Below are 14976 nucleotides of genomic sequence, written 5' to 3' on the forward strand. Positions count from 1 at the left end.
CAGTTTTTCTTTTTGTCAGGCAAATTAAAATTATTAAAAAAAAAAAAAAAAGAAAGCTTTGTTCTGAGAGTATTTGTGGTTTGGATTGTCAGATGCCAGGCACTGTTACTGCATCTGGAAGTGGGATGGGGCAGGACTCCTTTCTGGGGCAGGCAGGCCAGTGCTTCTTACTCAGTTTTGCACTCCATGTGTATTAGGTGATTAGTAAATGTTGAGGGAATCATCCTGACTATTGTCAGCATAATTAAGTTCATATTTTTATAGCACAGTCTGCTACCTACTTTTTTACTTTGACATCCTGTAAACTTTCCTCTTTTCTTTTTTCTTTTCTTTTCTTTCCACTTTGCTTTGCTTTGCTTTTCTAATTTACATCCAAGTTAGTTAGCCAATGACTTCAAGGGTAGATTCCTTAATGCCCCTTACCCATTTAGTCCATCCCCCCACCTCTCCAGTAATCCTTTGTTTGTTCTCCATATTTAAGAGTCTCTTCTGTTTTGTCCCTTTCCCTGTTTTTATATTATTTTTGCTTCCCTTCCCTTATGTTCATCTGTTTTGTCTCTTAAAGTCCTCATATGAGTGAAGTCATATGATATTTGTCTTTCTGTGACTAATTTCGCTTAGCATAATACCCTCTAGTTCCATCCACGTGGTTGCAAATGGCAAGATTTCATTCTTTTTGATTGCCAAATAATACTCCGTTGTGTGTGTGTGTGTGTATATATATATACACACATATATATACCGCATCTTCTTTATCCATTCATCCATGGATGGGCATTTAGGCTCTTTCCATACATTGGCTATTGTTGATAGTGATGCTATAAACATTGGGATGCATGTGTCCCTTTGAAACAGCAACCCTGTGTCCCTTGGATAAATACCTAGTAGTGCAAATACTGGGTTGTAGGGTAGTTCTATTTTTTGTTTTTTGGGGAATCTCCATACTGTTTTCTGGAGTGGCTGCACCAGTTTGAATTCCCACCAGCACTGCGAAAGAGAGGATTCTCTGCATCCTCGCCAACATCTGTTGTTGCCTGAGTTGTTAATGTTAAACATTCTGACAGGTGTGAGTAGTATCTCATTGTGGTTTTGATTTGTATTTCCCTGATGATGAGTGATGTTGAGCATTTTTTCATGTGTCTGTTTGCCCTCTGGGTGTCTTCTTTGGATAAGTGTCTATTCATGTCTTTTGCCCAGTTCTTCACTGGGTTATTTGTTTTTTGGGTTTTGAGTCTGATAAGTTCTTTATAGATTTTCGATACTAACCCTTTATCTGATATGCCATTTGTGAATATCTTCTCCCATTCCGTCAGTTGCCTTTTAGTTTTACTGATTGTTTCCTTTGCTGTGCAGAAACTTTTTATTCTGATGAGGTCCCAATAGTTCATTTTTGCTTTTATTTCCCTGGCTTCTGGAGACGTGTTGAGTAAGAAGTTGCTGTGGCCAAGGTCAAAGAGGTTTTTGCCTGCTTTCTCCTTGATGATTTTGATGGCTTCCTGTCTTACATTGAGATCTTTCATCCACTTTGAGTTTATTTTTGTGTATGGTGTAAGAAAGTGGTCCAGGTTCATTCTTCTGCATGTCACTGTCCAGTTTTCCCAGCACCACTTGCTGAAGAGACTGTCTTTATTCCATTGGATATTCTTTCCTGCTTTGTCAAAGATTATTTGGCCATACGTTTGTGGGTCCATTTCTGGGTTCTCTATTGTGTTCTGTTGATCTGAGTGTCTGTTTTTGTGCCAGAACCATACTGTCTTGTGGATTACAGCTTTGTAATACAGCTTGAAGTCCGTCCTATAATCTTTTCTAAGCTCCTGACAAACTAAACTCTCTCTGTCCTTACAGTACTTCCAGGTATTTTCACTGCTTGGAATACTCTTTCTCTTGTCTGGCAAACCTTACACCTTCTAATAAGTCTTAACTGTGTTCCTTTCTGGGGAAGTCATTTCTGAGTAATTTAGGTGGAGTTAGTTACTCCTGCCAGCGTACAGTTTTGTGTTGAGGTTTGTTCTGCCTCTAGACAGTGAGTTTGGATGGTGAAGACAAACCTTATCCATTTCTCTGTCTCCAGTACTTTAGTCTGGTGCTTGGTAGTTTTGCTGAATGGGTAGTTTGTAAATTGTTCTGGGAAAGATTATGACAAGTGGAAGTACACCTAAAGTCAAGTCTGTGCTGGGGATGTTGAACATTGTCCATTCACTACTCAACCTAGACTAGGCCTTTATGCAGGTGCATGTATGACAGAGTGTTTCAGAACTGGTACATAGAAACAACACCTTTTGTAAACTTGTGAAGTTAGAAAGTTTGTTCTTACTAGGAAGGATTTTGAGTAGGCAAGTAATACAATCAGGTCAGTGATTGAATCACAGAAATAGGAAGTTGGGAGGAGGAAGATTAGAGGCTGGCTTTTCCCCCAGGAGTCCAGGGAGAGATAAGGAAGTCTACTCAATGATGTGGTAGAGGGAATGGTAAATAAAGGAGAAGAGTTCCTCCTGGGAATGCTTATATGCTTTTTGGGAGAAATGACCGCCAACCTTAAGCACACAATAATTCAGTGCTGATGACTGCATCATCTCCTCTGCAGAGACTGCCCTAAACCATCATGGAGGTGGCTGAGGTAGAGAGTCCTCTGAACCCCAGCTGTAAGATCATGACCTTCAGACCCTCCATGGAGGAGTTCCGGGAGTTCAACAAATACCTCGCGTACATGGAGTCTAAAGGAGCCCATCGAGCGGGTCTTGCAAAGGTGATTATCCTCAGATCCTTTAAGCCAAAAACAATTACTTGGCCTTTCATTTATGCTCTTAGTTTTCATGATATGGGAGATTGTTTATTCCAAAGGAAGATATTTGCAAATTTTTTTCTTGTTAACCATTCAGGGCATTTGATTTCTTCACAGAATAATTATCTTATTTTTCAGTTAACTATTTATGCTAGGTTATGTTCTAGGGATTTTTTTTATTTTAATTTAAAAATTTTTTTTATTTAAACAAAACAAAACAAGAATGGCTCCTAGAAACCAAAGATATCCATGTACGGGGCTCCAGAGGGGTGAGAACTATTCCTTCAACCCTAGGTGACCACTAATCTACTTTCTTTCTCCGTAGATTTGCCTGTTTTCATTTCTTTTCAGTTACTTGCTTAGCAAGTGTGGAGAGTGCTTGCTACATACCAGGCCTGATGCCAGGTGCTGGGGGGTATGATGGGATAGAACAGACCATGTTTCTGCCCCCGTTGAGCGTATATTGTAGTGGTAGCCTCTTTGGGTGGTGAAATAAGGACATTTAAGCAGAGACCCAAAAGATATAAAGAAACCAAGATGTGGGGACACAAAGAATAGCAGGTCCAGAGGCCTGGAGGCTGACCTGAGCTTCAAGTGTGAGAGGAAGGTGGTCTGTGGAATTGGGGCTCAATGAGCAGGGGAAGAGGTTGGTAAGTAAGGTGAGGGCCCTTGAAGGGACCAGATCATACTGGGTTTGCCTGGCCTTAGTAAGGATTGGGGGTTTATTCTCAGTGCAATGGGAAATATTGGTGGACTTAAAGCAGAGGAGTGGAGGACATGGTGGCTATTTGTATGTTTGTTGTTTTTGTGTCATTATTTTGAAAATGTCACAATGGCTCCTGCATGAAGAATGGATGTGAGGAGACAGAGTGGATACAGGGACTCCTGCCAAGGGTAGTTGTGATATACTGAGGGTCACAGAAAGCACTGAGGAATGCATTGCAGGTTTGTACCCATAGACCCAAAGTTAGAACTCTGTTTTTCTTAATGTTTATTTTTGAGAGAGACAGAGACAGAACATGAGAATGGTCGGGGCAGAGAGAGAGATGAAGTCACAGAATCTGAAGCAGGCTCCAGGCTCTGAGCTGTCAGCACAGAGCCTGATGTGGGGTTTGAACTCACGGATGGTGAGATCATGACCTGAGCCGAAGTCGGACACTCAACCAACTGAGCCACCCAGGTGCCCCCCCCCAAAGTTACAATTTTGTAAGAGAGATCATCTATATAATTCATCCTTTGATCTCCACCTAAGATGGATTTTCTGTCCTTTCTATAATGGAAATATATTTCAATCAGAAAGCTTCCCTCATAAGAGGCTGGGGGTGAGGGAGGGAAAAATTTTACCTCAGAAGAGTATATTTTATTGCACTTACTTCATTTTATTATTCTAAATGTTAAACTTGTAATCTGGGTTTCTGTAGATTTGTCAGCATCACCTCATAAGTTCCTGAGCCCTGTCAGAGCCTGCTCAACTGTGTCTGGGTTATGGGTTCTCCTTGGAATCCCCATCTCTGAGGGGAGGTCCAGTAACATTAAGAGCAGATATCAGAGGAGAGAACTTCCAGAACTGCAGGGGTTGGTGTTCAAGTCCTCCTGCATCTGGATGCTCCTGCTTGTGCTGGCATCTATCCCCTGAGGTCTGTCAGTTTGTTATGTATAGTTCAAGTCCCTCCTGAAAAGGTTTAAAATTTGGTGATATGAAGTAGAATTAAGGTTTATTAGAGGTGGGTGAGAGATAGAAAAGGAAGCTAAAGATAAAACAAAGAGAAAAGTAAAGAGGTTTATAATGAATTTCTCAGGTGAGGAATCCTTACTTTAACCTATTTATTGAGTTAGCTCTTAAAGAACTCCTTTATGGAACCTCAACACCGGATTATCTTTGAAGAGAAAAATAATTCTTGAGTTGAAGAGAATGTCATTTCAGAATCATTTGACACATATAATTTTGATCATAAACTAGTAGTGGGTTAGCAAGGATTTGGGCTTTATTTAGGTGGAGGGAAATTGGGGGTGACAGGTTGTCCCCTTCTCTGGGCTTTGAATGCAGCCCTTTGTCCTGTTTTTCTTGCTTTTTGTTTCTTGAAAACATAGATCTTACTGTGTTCCACTGAGATTAGTGAGTGTCCTGTGGTAGGGTGGCACATTTAGTAACATTAGGAGGGGAAGTAGCACACACACACCCTCACAAGGGAGTTGCAGGCTCACAGGGTACACTTCTGCTGCATTATGAATGCATTATGAATGGCATTTGAATGGCAATTAGTTTCTGAATGTTGAACAAAACACACCTGAGTCTAGACATTTTTTTTTTTTTTTTTGAGGGAGAGAGAATCCCAGAAGGGGCAGAGAGAGAGAGAGAAGCACGGCTCACCCAAAGCAGGGCTTGAGCTCACCAGAAGCCAGGCTCGTGCTCACCTAAAGGGGGGCTTGAGCTCACCCAATGTGGAACTTGAAGTCATGAACTGTGACATCATGACCTGAACTGAAGTCAGATGCTTAACTACTGAGGCATCCAGGCACCCCTAGACATTTTTTTTTTTTTTTAGTGAGATTTATTGACAAAGTTGGAGAAATTCATTTATTCAATCTTGTGATAATTTTCTTTTACTTATACTAGGAATACAATGAACTGGTTTTTTTTTTTTTTTTTTGGATTTTTTTGTGTGGGTTTTTTGGCCATTTGTGTTATCTTTTACACGAAGTCACATAAAGTCAGTTTCACCTACTTACCTTTTTTTTCTGGAAGTTGCAGCAATAGCAAACGTGTAAAACTTCACCAAATCAAATTGTAAAAATCAAAACTATATTAATGCTGCTAGTTTGCTTTGAGGTCAAGTCCTGGAGACAGAACCACTTATGAGATTCTTTGTTAATGCACAATTTAATGAATTGCTCTTAAAATATGATTTGGAGAAAATGGTTCAGTAGTTCCAATAGTAGTGACTTTGGCCTTAGATTTTTCTTTAATCAACATTTTTTAGATTTATACTCTGGATTTAATTTTTATTTCCATAGTGAGAGATTTGACACCCTGACTTCTATGTAAAAGGTGGTGGTCAAGTTGGGAAAGTAAAGAATGTCAGTCTCTTTAAATTAAATGTAAAACTTACATTGTTTTTGTGGAGAACGATTATGATGAACCTTTAATTACATATGAAATGGATAAAATTATTCCACAATAGTAATCTGGACATAGACTACCCTGGGCTATAGGTTATGCACATTACATAATTTTGTGTCCTTAAAGTGTGAAGAAAGATTGTAAGATGCACTGTTCTTCCCCTTCCTGCTTCTTCCTCAGTAGGTAAATGGTGATAATGGCAATTTATTTCAACGTAAGTAGTACAAATACAGATTTCAGTTAGAAAATTACTATTGGATATCCAGTCCAGGCTGGGATTGGGGAAATGGTGAAATAAAATAACATGTATGTATTCGTTTTGATAGAATAATCAAGAAGGTAAACTTTAGGAGGAATAGTTTTTTCCTTCAGTTAGACTGATTGAATGTAAAAGCTTAACTTTGGAATGTTTTAAAACCCTAAGTATGTTGTGCTTCCATTTCCTGTGTAAGAGAATCTGATGTGTTGATACTTAAAATTATAGTCCAAAAGTAAGATTTTTGTTATAGACCTGAACTTACAAATTTTTAAAGTTCTGTCTGAACATTTTTATCAAAAGTAAGTGTGAACACATACATGAAATATTTACAAAGATAATGTTTAATGTTCTAAATTAAATTTCTCTAAATTTAGAAAATCGCTACAAAACTTTTTTTTCACAACAGGAAAATACTAAACTCTAAATATAATATTAATTTTGATTATAGATGTATTTATTTCTAAACAAGAGCCTGAATCAATCCATGTTTATTTGTTTGAATTACTTGCACTTATTTCTGTTTAAGAAGTTAGCATTTATAACCTTTTTCCCTTTCAGTATATTATGAAGACAATTTAATGTATTTATCCATATCCATTTGGTACGATTATCCATATTCTTTTAAAGTATTGAGTATGGGGGTACCTGGGTAACTCAGTTGAATAAGCGTCTGACTCTTGATTTTGGCTCAGGTCATGATCACACGATTTATGAGTTCAAGCCCTACATTGGGTTCTGCGCCGACAGTGTAGCTCCTGCTTGGGATTCTCTCTCTCTCTCCTTCTCTCCCTACCCCTCCCCTGCTGTGTCTCTCTCTCTCAAAAAGAAATAAACTTAAAAAAAAAGTGAGAATAGAGACAATCATATTATATGCTATTGAAAACATATACTCAAGGGGCGCCTGGGTGGCTCAGTTGGTTAAGCGTCTAACTTGTGTAAACAATTCAGAGCCTGGAGCCTCCTTCAGATTCTGTGTCTCTCTCTTTCTCTGCCTCTCCCCTGCTCCACTCTGTCTCTATCTCTCAAAAAGAAATAAACATTAAAAAAAAACAACAACACATACCCAATACTTTATTTTTCAATGTTTATTTATTTTTGAGAGAGAAAGTGCATGTACATACATGTGTGCAAGGAAGGGACACAGAGAGAGGGAGACAGAGAATCCCAAGCAGGCTCTGCACGGTCAGTGTTGAGCCTGACATGGGACTCGAACTCATGAACTGTAAGATCGTGACCTGAGTTGAAACCAAGAGTCAAATGGTTAACCCACTGAGCCACCTGGGCATCCCTCTATTCTCACTTTAAACTAACATACCTTGGATGCAATAAAATGTGAAATATCTCTGTATTGCTGATGTAATTAAATTAACTTTAGATTCGACAGTGCCCTGTTGATTTTTTTTTTTTTTGGGTAGTAAATACTGTCTTTTATCAGCTGTGTAACATTGGACAAATCACTCATTCTTCTGTCCCCGTTTTCTCATTTCATGAAGCTTGACCTAGAGTTTTCACAAAAGCTACTTGCAGGAACACTGTAGATCTGAATATGAAAGACAAAACCTTAAAACACTTATAGTGTAACATAGAATGCCTTCATGCTCCAGAGTAGGAAATTTTTTTTTTAAACCAAAGGTCAAAGCAGCAAAGTGAACAAATTGGATTTTGTTAAGATTAAGAACTTAATGTTTATCAAAATATACTCTTAAGGTTGGAGGGCAAGTTATAGAGTAAGAGAAGATATTTGATATATACACACATATACATATAGATATTTACAAATGTATATATACATGATCCAAGAATAACCAGACTATATAAAGAATTCCTATACATTAAGAAGAAAAAGACCAACAGTGCAGTAGTAAGATGGTTAAGAGTTGAGTAAGCACTTTATAAAAGGGGATATTCATAGGGAATATATAAAGAGATTTCTTTAATAATTAAGAAAATGCAAATAAGGTCCACAATTGACTACCATTACAGAACTTATGAGAAAGACTAAAATTTAAATGATCGGCAATATGAAGTGATGATGAAGATGTGAAGCAACAGGAATGCTCCATACACTGCTGGTGGGAGTTATTGGTAATAACTGTTAAATTTGATCTATACATATCCTATGTCCCAATAATTTCACTGTTAGGAGTGTCTGTGTATACGAGTTTATTTTAGAGAACTGTGTGCTCATATGCAGCAGAAGATGCATGCAATATTATTAATAGCTGTGTCCTTTGCAAAAGTCAATAAACAGAAAAAAACAAGTGACCACTAAATGGTCATCCATTTATGGATAAATATTTGTATGAAGGAATATTGAGTAGGAATGAAAATCAATGAACTTCAGCTATGTAGGTCATAATATGTGTTTTTTTTTTAATAAAGTTAATTTATTTATTTTTAGAGACAGTGAGTGAGCTTGCACAAGAGCAGGGGAGGGGCAGATAGACAGGATAGAGAGGGAGAGAGAGAATCCCAAGCAGTCTCCATAGAAGCAGATGTGGGGCTCAAACTCATGAACCATAATCATAGGCCATCATATTTGACCCCTAACAAAAATATTGAGTGAAATAGAAAAGATAAACCTCAAAGAAGATATGTATATATGGATGATTATATTTCTGTACATTTAAAAAAAAAAAAACAAAATGGTGCTGGGATGCATACCCAGGCATAAAACTATAAACTCCAGCAAGGAAATGAATATCATAAATGCTATGTGAGTGGTTACCTTTTGGGCAAGAAAGGGATGTGTTTGATGGGCAGTTGGAGGTACTCTGGTGTTTGCTTTATAATAATTCACAGTTACATCTTTGTGATTGTGCATTTTATTAATGTGTGCTATGTTTTGTGATTAATTTTTTAAAGTTTATCTTAAAAATTAAAACAATTTCTAAAGGTGAATAAATTCCAGCTATAAATCATGACTTTATAACTTTGTCCCTTCTAATTTTAATCACATGAACATATGTTTTTGGTCTTATTGTTAATGATTTTTTCATTGTTTTTTTTTAAATTTTTTTAAAAGACAATCTTTTTAAAAAATTATTTATTTATTTTAGAGAGAGAGCAAGTGAGAGTGTGAGTGAGGCAGAGGGGCAGAGGGAGAGAGAGGGAGAATCTTAAGCAGGTTCCATGCTCAGCGTGGAGCCTGACGCAGGGCTCAATCCCATAACCCTGAAATCATGACCTGAGCTGAAATCGAGAGATGGACACTCAACCAACTGCCCCTGAGGTGCCCCTAATCTTTTCATTGTTAATAACCAAGTGTTTAAATAGTGTTGGAAAAGAGTGGTGTGCTGAACAACCTCATACAGGAACATAAAAGTTGATAATGCACGTCTCTTTCTAACTTTGTGTTCAGTTATGTCATGTAGGTAAGCTCAAATTAGCCATGGTGGGAGTAATTACATCATGGAAATAAGCAAGAGCTACAAACCAGGGTTTTCTCTACCTTCCTGGAAACTGATTGTTAAACATTTACTAACACACCAACCACTATGCTGTTTGCTGTATCGTGTGAGAGGTATTTAAAGAGAATAATACTGACTAAACAAATGTTTACTTATTTTTTATCATATTAATATAGGCATTATTTGAACTTCAAGTTATTTTGCTTCTATGTATCTCTTCATTTTACCTTTAAAATTGAGAGGTTAATAGTATCAACTAAAAAATAAGTTGATAAAAGTATAGTTGATATAAAAGTACTATTTGGTATAGTGCACAATAAATTTTGCTATTTCTAAAAAATCATATCAGTAAGGTGAATATTTAAGAGAATGCAAGTATTTCCCTTCATCTGAATCCTCATTGTTCTTTTACGCATTTGTTATAGAAATGCTGAGAAATTCTTTGTTTGTATTCCGTTGGAATATTTTCCAGATAATATTTTATTTATTATTTTATTTTTAGGTGATTCCTCCTCGGGAATGGAAGCCAAGGCAGTGCTATGATGACATTGATAATTTGCTTATTCCAGCACCGATTCAGCAGATGGTCACAGGGCAGTCGGGACTGTTCACTCAATACAACATCCAGAAAAAAGCCATGACAGTGAAAGAGTTCAGGCAGCTGGCTAACAGTGGCAAGTGAGTGCATGCAGTTTGCTATTTTTATTTTTTTCAAAGATATACATGAACATGGGAGGAAACCAAATAGAGGAGCTTGTGATGAAAAGCAGTGGTTTTCTGCATATCTTCTTTCAGTTTTCATTTAACTGTTCCTGTTTTCTCTTCTTCAGGTGGTTGCCTGATTACATTTAGTTTACTCCTGAGGAAGTTGTTTCTCGTTTTATCATCTTATTCATAATATCTATAAATGGTTTTTTCTATATTTTAGTTGCCCTGAAATTTTGATTCTACACATTGTTCATATTTGTTAGGCAAATTTTCTTCTTTGTGTCAGAGTGCTTAAATCTTTTTTTTTTTTTCCTTTTTTTTTGGCAACTCTGAGGTAAACTTTTCTTTCTTTCTTGGCTGACAGGACTTTTCACACCCATGCTCCTCCCAGCACCTTTTTCCTGTCCACACAGTGGCAGCGTATTCCAAAAGGTACCATAGCCATGTGGTTGGGGAGTCACTTCACATTCCAGGCTTTTGGAGTTGGGGGCTTGGGAATACTGTCCACCCCCAACAAATTTTTACCAGCAAGAGGCCATGATATCCCCAGCCCCCAAACCTGTATCCTGGTGGGAGGTGGCAATGCCTCCTTAGCTCTTCACACCTTAAAGAAGCAGGACCACAGAGGGTAAGCCACAGGCCCCCCAGCTCCAGTAGCTCCCAACACTGGCCCCTGCCCAGGTCACAATCCCAGCCCCATTACCAGGCAGAAGAAGTCTTCTCCTTTGGCTTCAGTGTCAGATGAGCCCTCCACACTAGGCAAGACAGAGGCAAAGCTGGAAGTAGCAGCAGTGGCAGAAAAGGAGCAGGCACTGAGATTGGTGGGTTTCCGGGCCAACAGCATGGGGCCAAAGGCTTTCCCAAAGTCAGGGCAAGCTGTCTGTTCATGCAGCTCTGAGGATGGCCAGTATGTGGGTGTAGTTGGCTATGACACAGGTACTTGGACACTATTCTGCCCAGATTCTAGCCGATGGCATACCAGTGATGGCATACCTGGTATCATAGGCTGGTTTCACCTCATGGGGGTTCCGCTGATCAGACCTTCTGATATTGGTTACCACAGTCCAGCTCTCAGGGAAGAATTGCAGTAGCCTGCCATGCACCTTTATGTCCCAGTTCTGATTCAGGTAATAGATAACAGGTGATGCAGTGCCCACTGCCATGTGGATTGTCAGCATGCTTCATGTTCCCCAGCCTATTGACTGAATAACATACCACCATGGCCTTGATTGTGCCTGTGGATGACATAGCCACCTAGCACCCAACATAGGGACAGATTATAGCATCCATGTGGGCCATGAGGACCCCAGTGCTTTGACAGCTAGGCTCATGGCCTTCTATCCAGGCATTCTGGTCCCTACAGAAGCTGCATGGTGAAATAGCCCATTGGCTCACTAGCTGCCCATCATGCTGGTGCCCACTCTACTTTAGGGCCTCTGCCTCAGCCACCACATGGCCATCCAGTGCTGCCCCCAGGAAGTTCTCCTTGATACAGATGCTGCAGGATACAGTATAGTCCGGGACCAGGTGCTTGGGCATAATGGGTAGTCCCTCCTCCCACACTGTAGCCCCACACTATTCTCCCCATTGCCACTGCTGCAGCCCATGCTGCCCTTCCCTTTGGCCTCTGCTTCCTGGTTCTCCTGTCTACCCCAAGGGCTACTTGCTGCTGCCCATTTCCCTTTGGGGACCTCAAGCAGGGCTCCCTGAGACACCAGTTGCTAGTACTCCTTGGTGACCTGTGCTGCAGTGCCCTTACTCTACAGAGGCTGCAGCTCACCACCATCCTGCCTGCTGAAGCTCTCCCTCAGGGGGCTGACTGTGGTGGAAGTGGCTGTGGCCCTGGGAGTCCCACTCCCCACCAAGGCCTGATCAGATGCTCCTGATTGGTGGTGGGAGGGTAGTGGGGGACAGGGCAGGTAACTCTTCACACCAATCTTGGCCCAGCCAGGATCCAAGGGCTGAGACACAGAACCTGGGAGAGCCTCACTTAGGGACTGTGGCTGGCATGGGTTGGGTTGTCCATGGCAGCAGTGTCTTCATCCCCCCGATATGAAGGACACGGCCCAGGCTCATGGTGCCACCCTCCTCTAACTCGGCCTCCTCCACTTGATGCAGCTGGGGACAGGGTGGCTGACCCTGGTGTGAGGCAGGGTGAGGCAGGGCAGGCAGCAGAGACTCTTCTTGTGCCTTGTGGTTGCTTGTAGGTCACCAAGTCCTCTGCTGCCCTTAGGGCTTGGGAAAGGACCCATCGGGGTGGTGAGCATTTTTCTCTGCTCTCCGCACTGTTGGTTGTACCTGCTATCCAGTGTCATACACCATGCCATACCCCTGACAGTGTTTAAGTCTCAGATGATAAATTATATATTTAGAAGATGAGTAATTTAAAAAGAAAACCCTTGAATGACTTAGAGGGCCACCATTATTGTGTTAGCATTATTGTAATTATACCTATTGCTGTGTAGCAAATTACCCCAAATCTTATAGCTTAAATCAATAAACATTTATTTAATATTTTAGTTTCTGAAGGTTAGGAATCTGGGAGTGGCGTGGCTAGGTGACTGTGGCTCAGGGCCTCTCGTGAGGTTACAGTCAAGATGTTAGGAGGGTGGGGCTGTTATCATCTGAAAGATTGACTGTGACTGAAAGATCCTATTTTAAGATTGCTCCACTTACATGGCTATTGGCTAGAGTCCTGAGTTCTTTGCCACATGGACTGCTCTTCATGTTGTGGTAGCTGGCTTCTTCCAGAGCCGGTGATCCAAGAGAGTAACCAAGATGGAAGCCACAGTATCTTTTCATGATCTGTTTCTTGACTATCGCTTCTGTGTTATTTTGTTTCTTACAAGCCAGTTGCAAAGTGAATCCAATAGTTAAGGGGAGGAGAATTAAGCTCCACTTCTTGAAAGGAGGAGTATCAAAGAATTTGAACATATTTAGAAACCATTACAGTTATTAAGTTACCTTTTTAAAATTTTTAAAAAATGTTTATTTATTTTTGAGAGACAGAGAGAGACAGCGTGAGTGGGGTGGGGCAGAGAGAGAGGGAGACACAGAATCCGAAGCAGGCTCCAGGCTCCAAGCTGTCAGCACAGAGCGTGACGCAAGGCTTGAACCCACGAACTGTGAGATCATGACCTTGCAGAAGTTGGATGCTCAGCTGACTGAGCCACCCAGGTGCCCCTAAATTACCTTTTTAAAAAAAGTTTCTGATATGGTAGTTAAGACCCTAGGTCAAAACATTAATTTGAGGGGCGCCTGGGTGGCGCAGTCGGTTAAGCGTCCGACTTCAGCCAGGTCACGATCTCGCGGTCCGTGAGTTCGAGCCCCGCGTCGGGCTCTGGGCTGATGGCTCGGAGCCTGGACCCTGTTTCCGATTCTGTGTCTCTCTCTCTCTCTGCCCCTCCCCCGTTCATGCTCTGTCTCTCTCTGTCCCAAAATTAATAAAAAATAAAAAAAAAACATTAATTTGAAAAAAAGAATTAGAACCCCAAACCAACCAACTAATCAGCTAGTCAAAAAACATTGTCTAAATTCTCTGAATAGGTGTGTGTGAAATTATGCTCTTTGGATGAATTTAGTTTATATCTTTTTAAAAGAAATTTATATTTGACATAGTAAGCACTTTATGGTACTTGAAGAATCTTAATTCTATGTATAATTTTTTTTTTAATGTTTATTTGTGAAAGAGATACAGACAGAGTGTGAGTGGGGGAGTGGCAGAGAGAGAGGGAGACACAAAATCTGAAGCAGGCTCCAGGCTCTGAGCTGTCAGCACAGAGCCCGATGTGGGGCTCGAACTCATGAACCTTGAGATCATGACCTGAGCCGAAGTCAGACGCTTAACCGACTGAGCCACCCAGGCGCCCTTTAATTGTGTGTATAAAGTTTCTATGGAGCATTGTAGTTATTTCAAAGGAATTGAAATTTTTATATTTAATGTGAGTCCCTTCTTTTAAATTAAAAAAAAAAAATTAACGTCTATTTATTATCGAGAGACAGAGAGACAGAGCATGAGCAGGGGAGGGGCAGAGAGAGGAGGATACACAGAATCCGAAGCAGGCTCCAAGCTCCAAGCTGTCAGCACAGAGCCCGACACAGGGCTCAAACTGAAAAACTATGAGATCATGACCCGAGCCGAAGTCGGACGCTCAACCGACTGAACCACCCAGGTGCCCTGTTTCTTTAAAATTTTTGATAAGCATTAGTAAAGCCTCATTGTTTCAGATCTCATTAATTGAGAATGTGAAACTTTTATCACTAACTGGACTAGTTTGTATTCAAACTCTTTTAAGAACTCTTTTAACAAGTTACTAGTGCAATGCTATTGAAACAAGATTGTGGAAGAAAATTTACCCAAGTTTTTGTAAGTATGAATGGTTTACTGTGTTCTGTTATTTATCTTCTAGCACCCATTTCCAGAGTCATTTTTAAAGTGTTAATAAAATAGGTTCATTTAGTGGAACATCTGCTTGGCTACTTTGATATTTTAGGAGACAATTTTTTTTTTTTACATATATTTATTTTTGAGAAACAGAGTGAGACAAAGCATGAGCAGGGAGGGGCAGAGGGAGAAGGAAACACAGAATCTGAAGCAGGCTCCAGGCTCTGAGCAAGTGGTCAGCACAGAACCTGATGCGGGGCTCGAACCCACGAACTGTGAGATCGTGATCTGAGCCAAAGTTGGTCGCTCAGC

The 14976-nt window shown here is 40.2% G+C and overlaps 1 protein-coding gene and 1 pseudogene across 10 annotated transcripts in view; one reads left to right on the forward strand and one right to left on the reverse strand.

The window, feature by feature from the left end:
- KDM4C (lysine demethylase 4C) overlaps positions 1–14976 on the forward strand; it is a 433616-nt gene that overhangs the window by 35553 nt on the left and 383087 nt on the right. For 9 of the 10 annotated variants that reach the window (XM_047064763.1, XM_047064764.1, XM_047064765.1 and 6 more), the window contains 2 exons: positions 2585–2746; positions 10075–10250. In XM_047064763.1, coding sequence (XP_046920719.1) covers positions 2603–2746; positions 10075–10250 — 320 coding nt within the window. In that variant the 5' untranslated portion in view covers positions 2585–2602. The remainder of the gene's footprint in view (positions 1–2584; positions 2747–10074; positions 10251–14976) is intronic. The other variant, XM_047064762.1, reaches the window with a different exon arrangement.
- Positions 10963–12607, reverse strand: LOC124502451 (prolyl hydroxylase EGLN2-like; annotated as a pseudogene).

Source organism: Lynx rufus, unplaced genomic scaffold (genome assembly GCF_022079265.1).
Source record: "Lynx rufus isolate CCGP_SWC_20201006 ecotype Redwood Valley unplaced genomic scaffold, mLynRuf1.p SCAF_10, whole genome shotgun sequence".
In the NCBI taxonomy this organism is placed as follows: domain Eukaryota; kingdom Metazoa; phylum Chordata; class Mammalia; order Carnivora; family Felidae; genus Lynx; species Lynx rufus.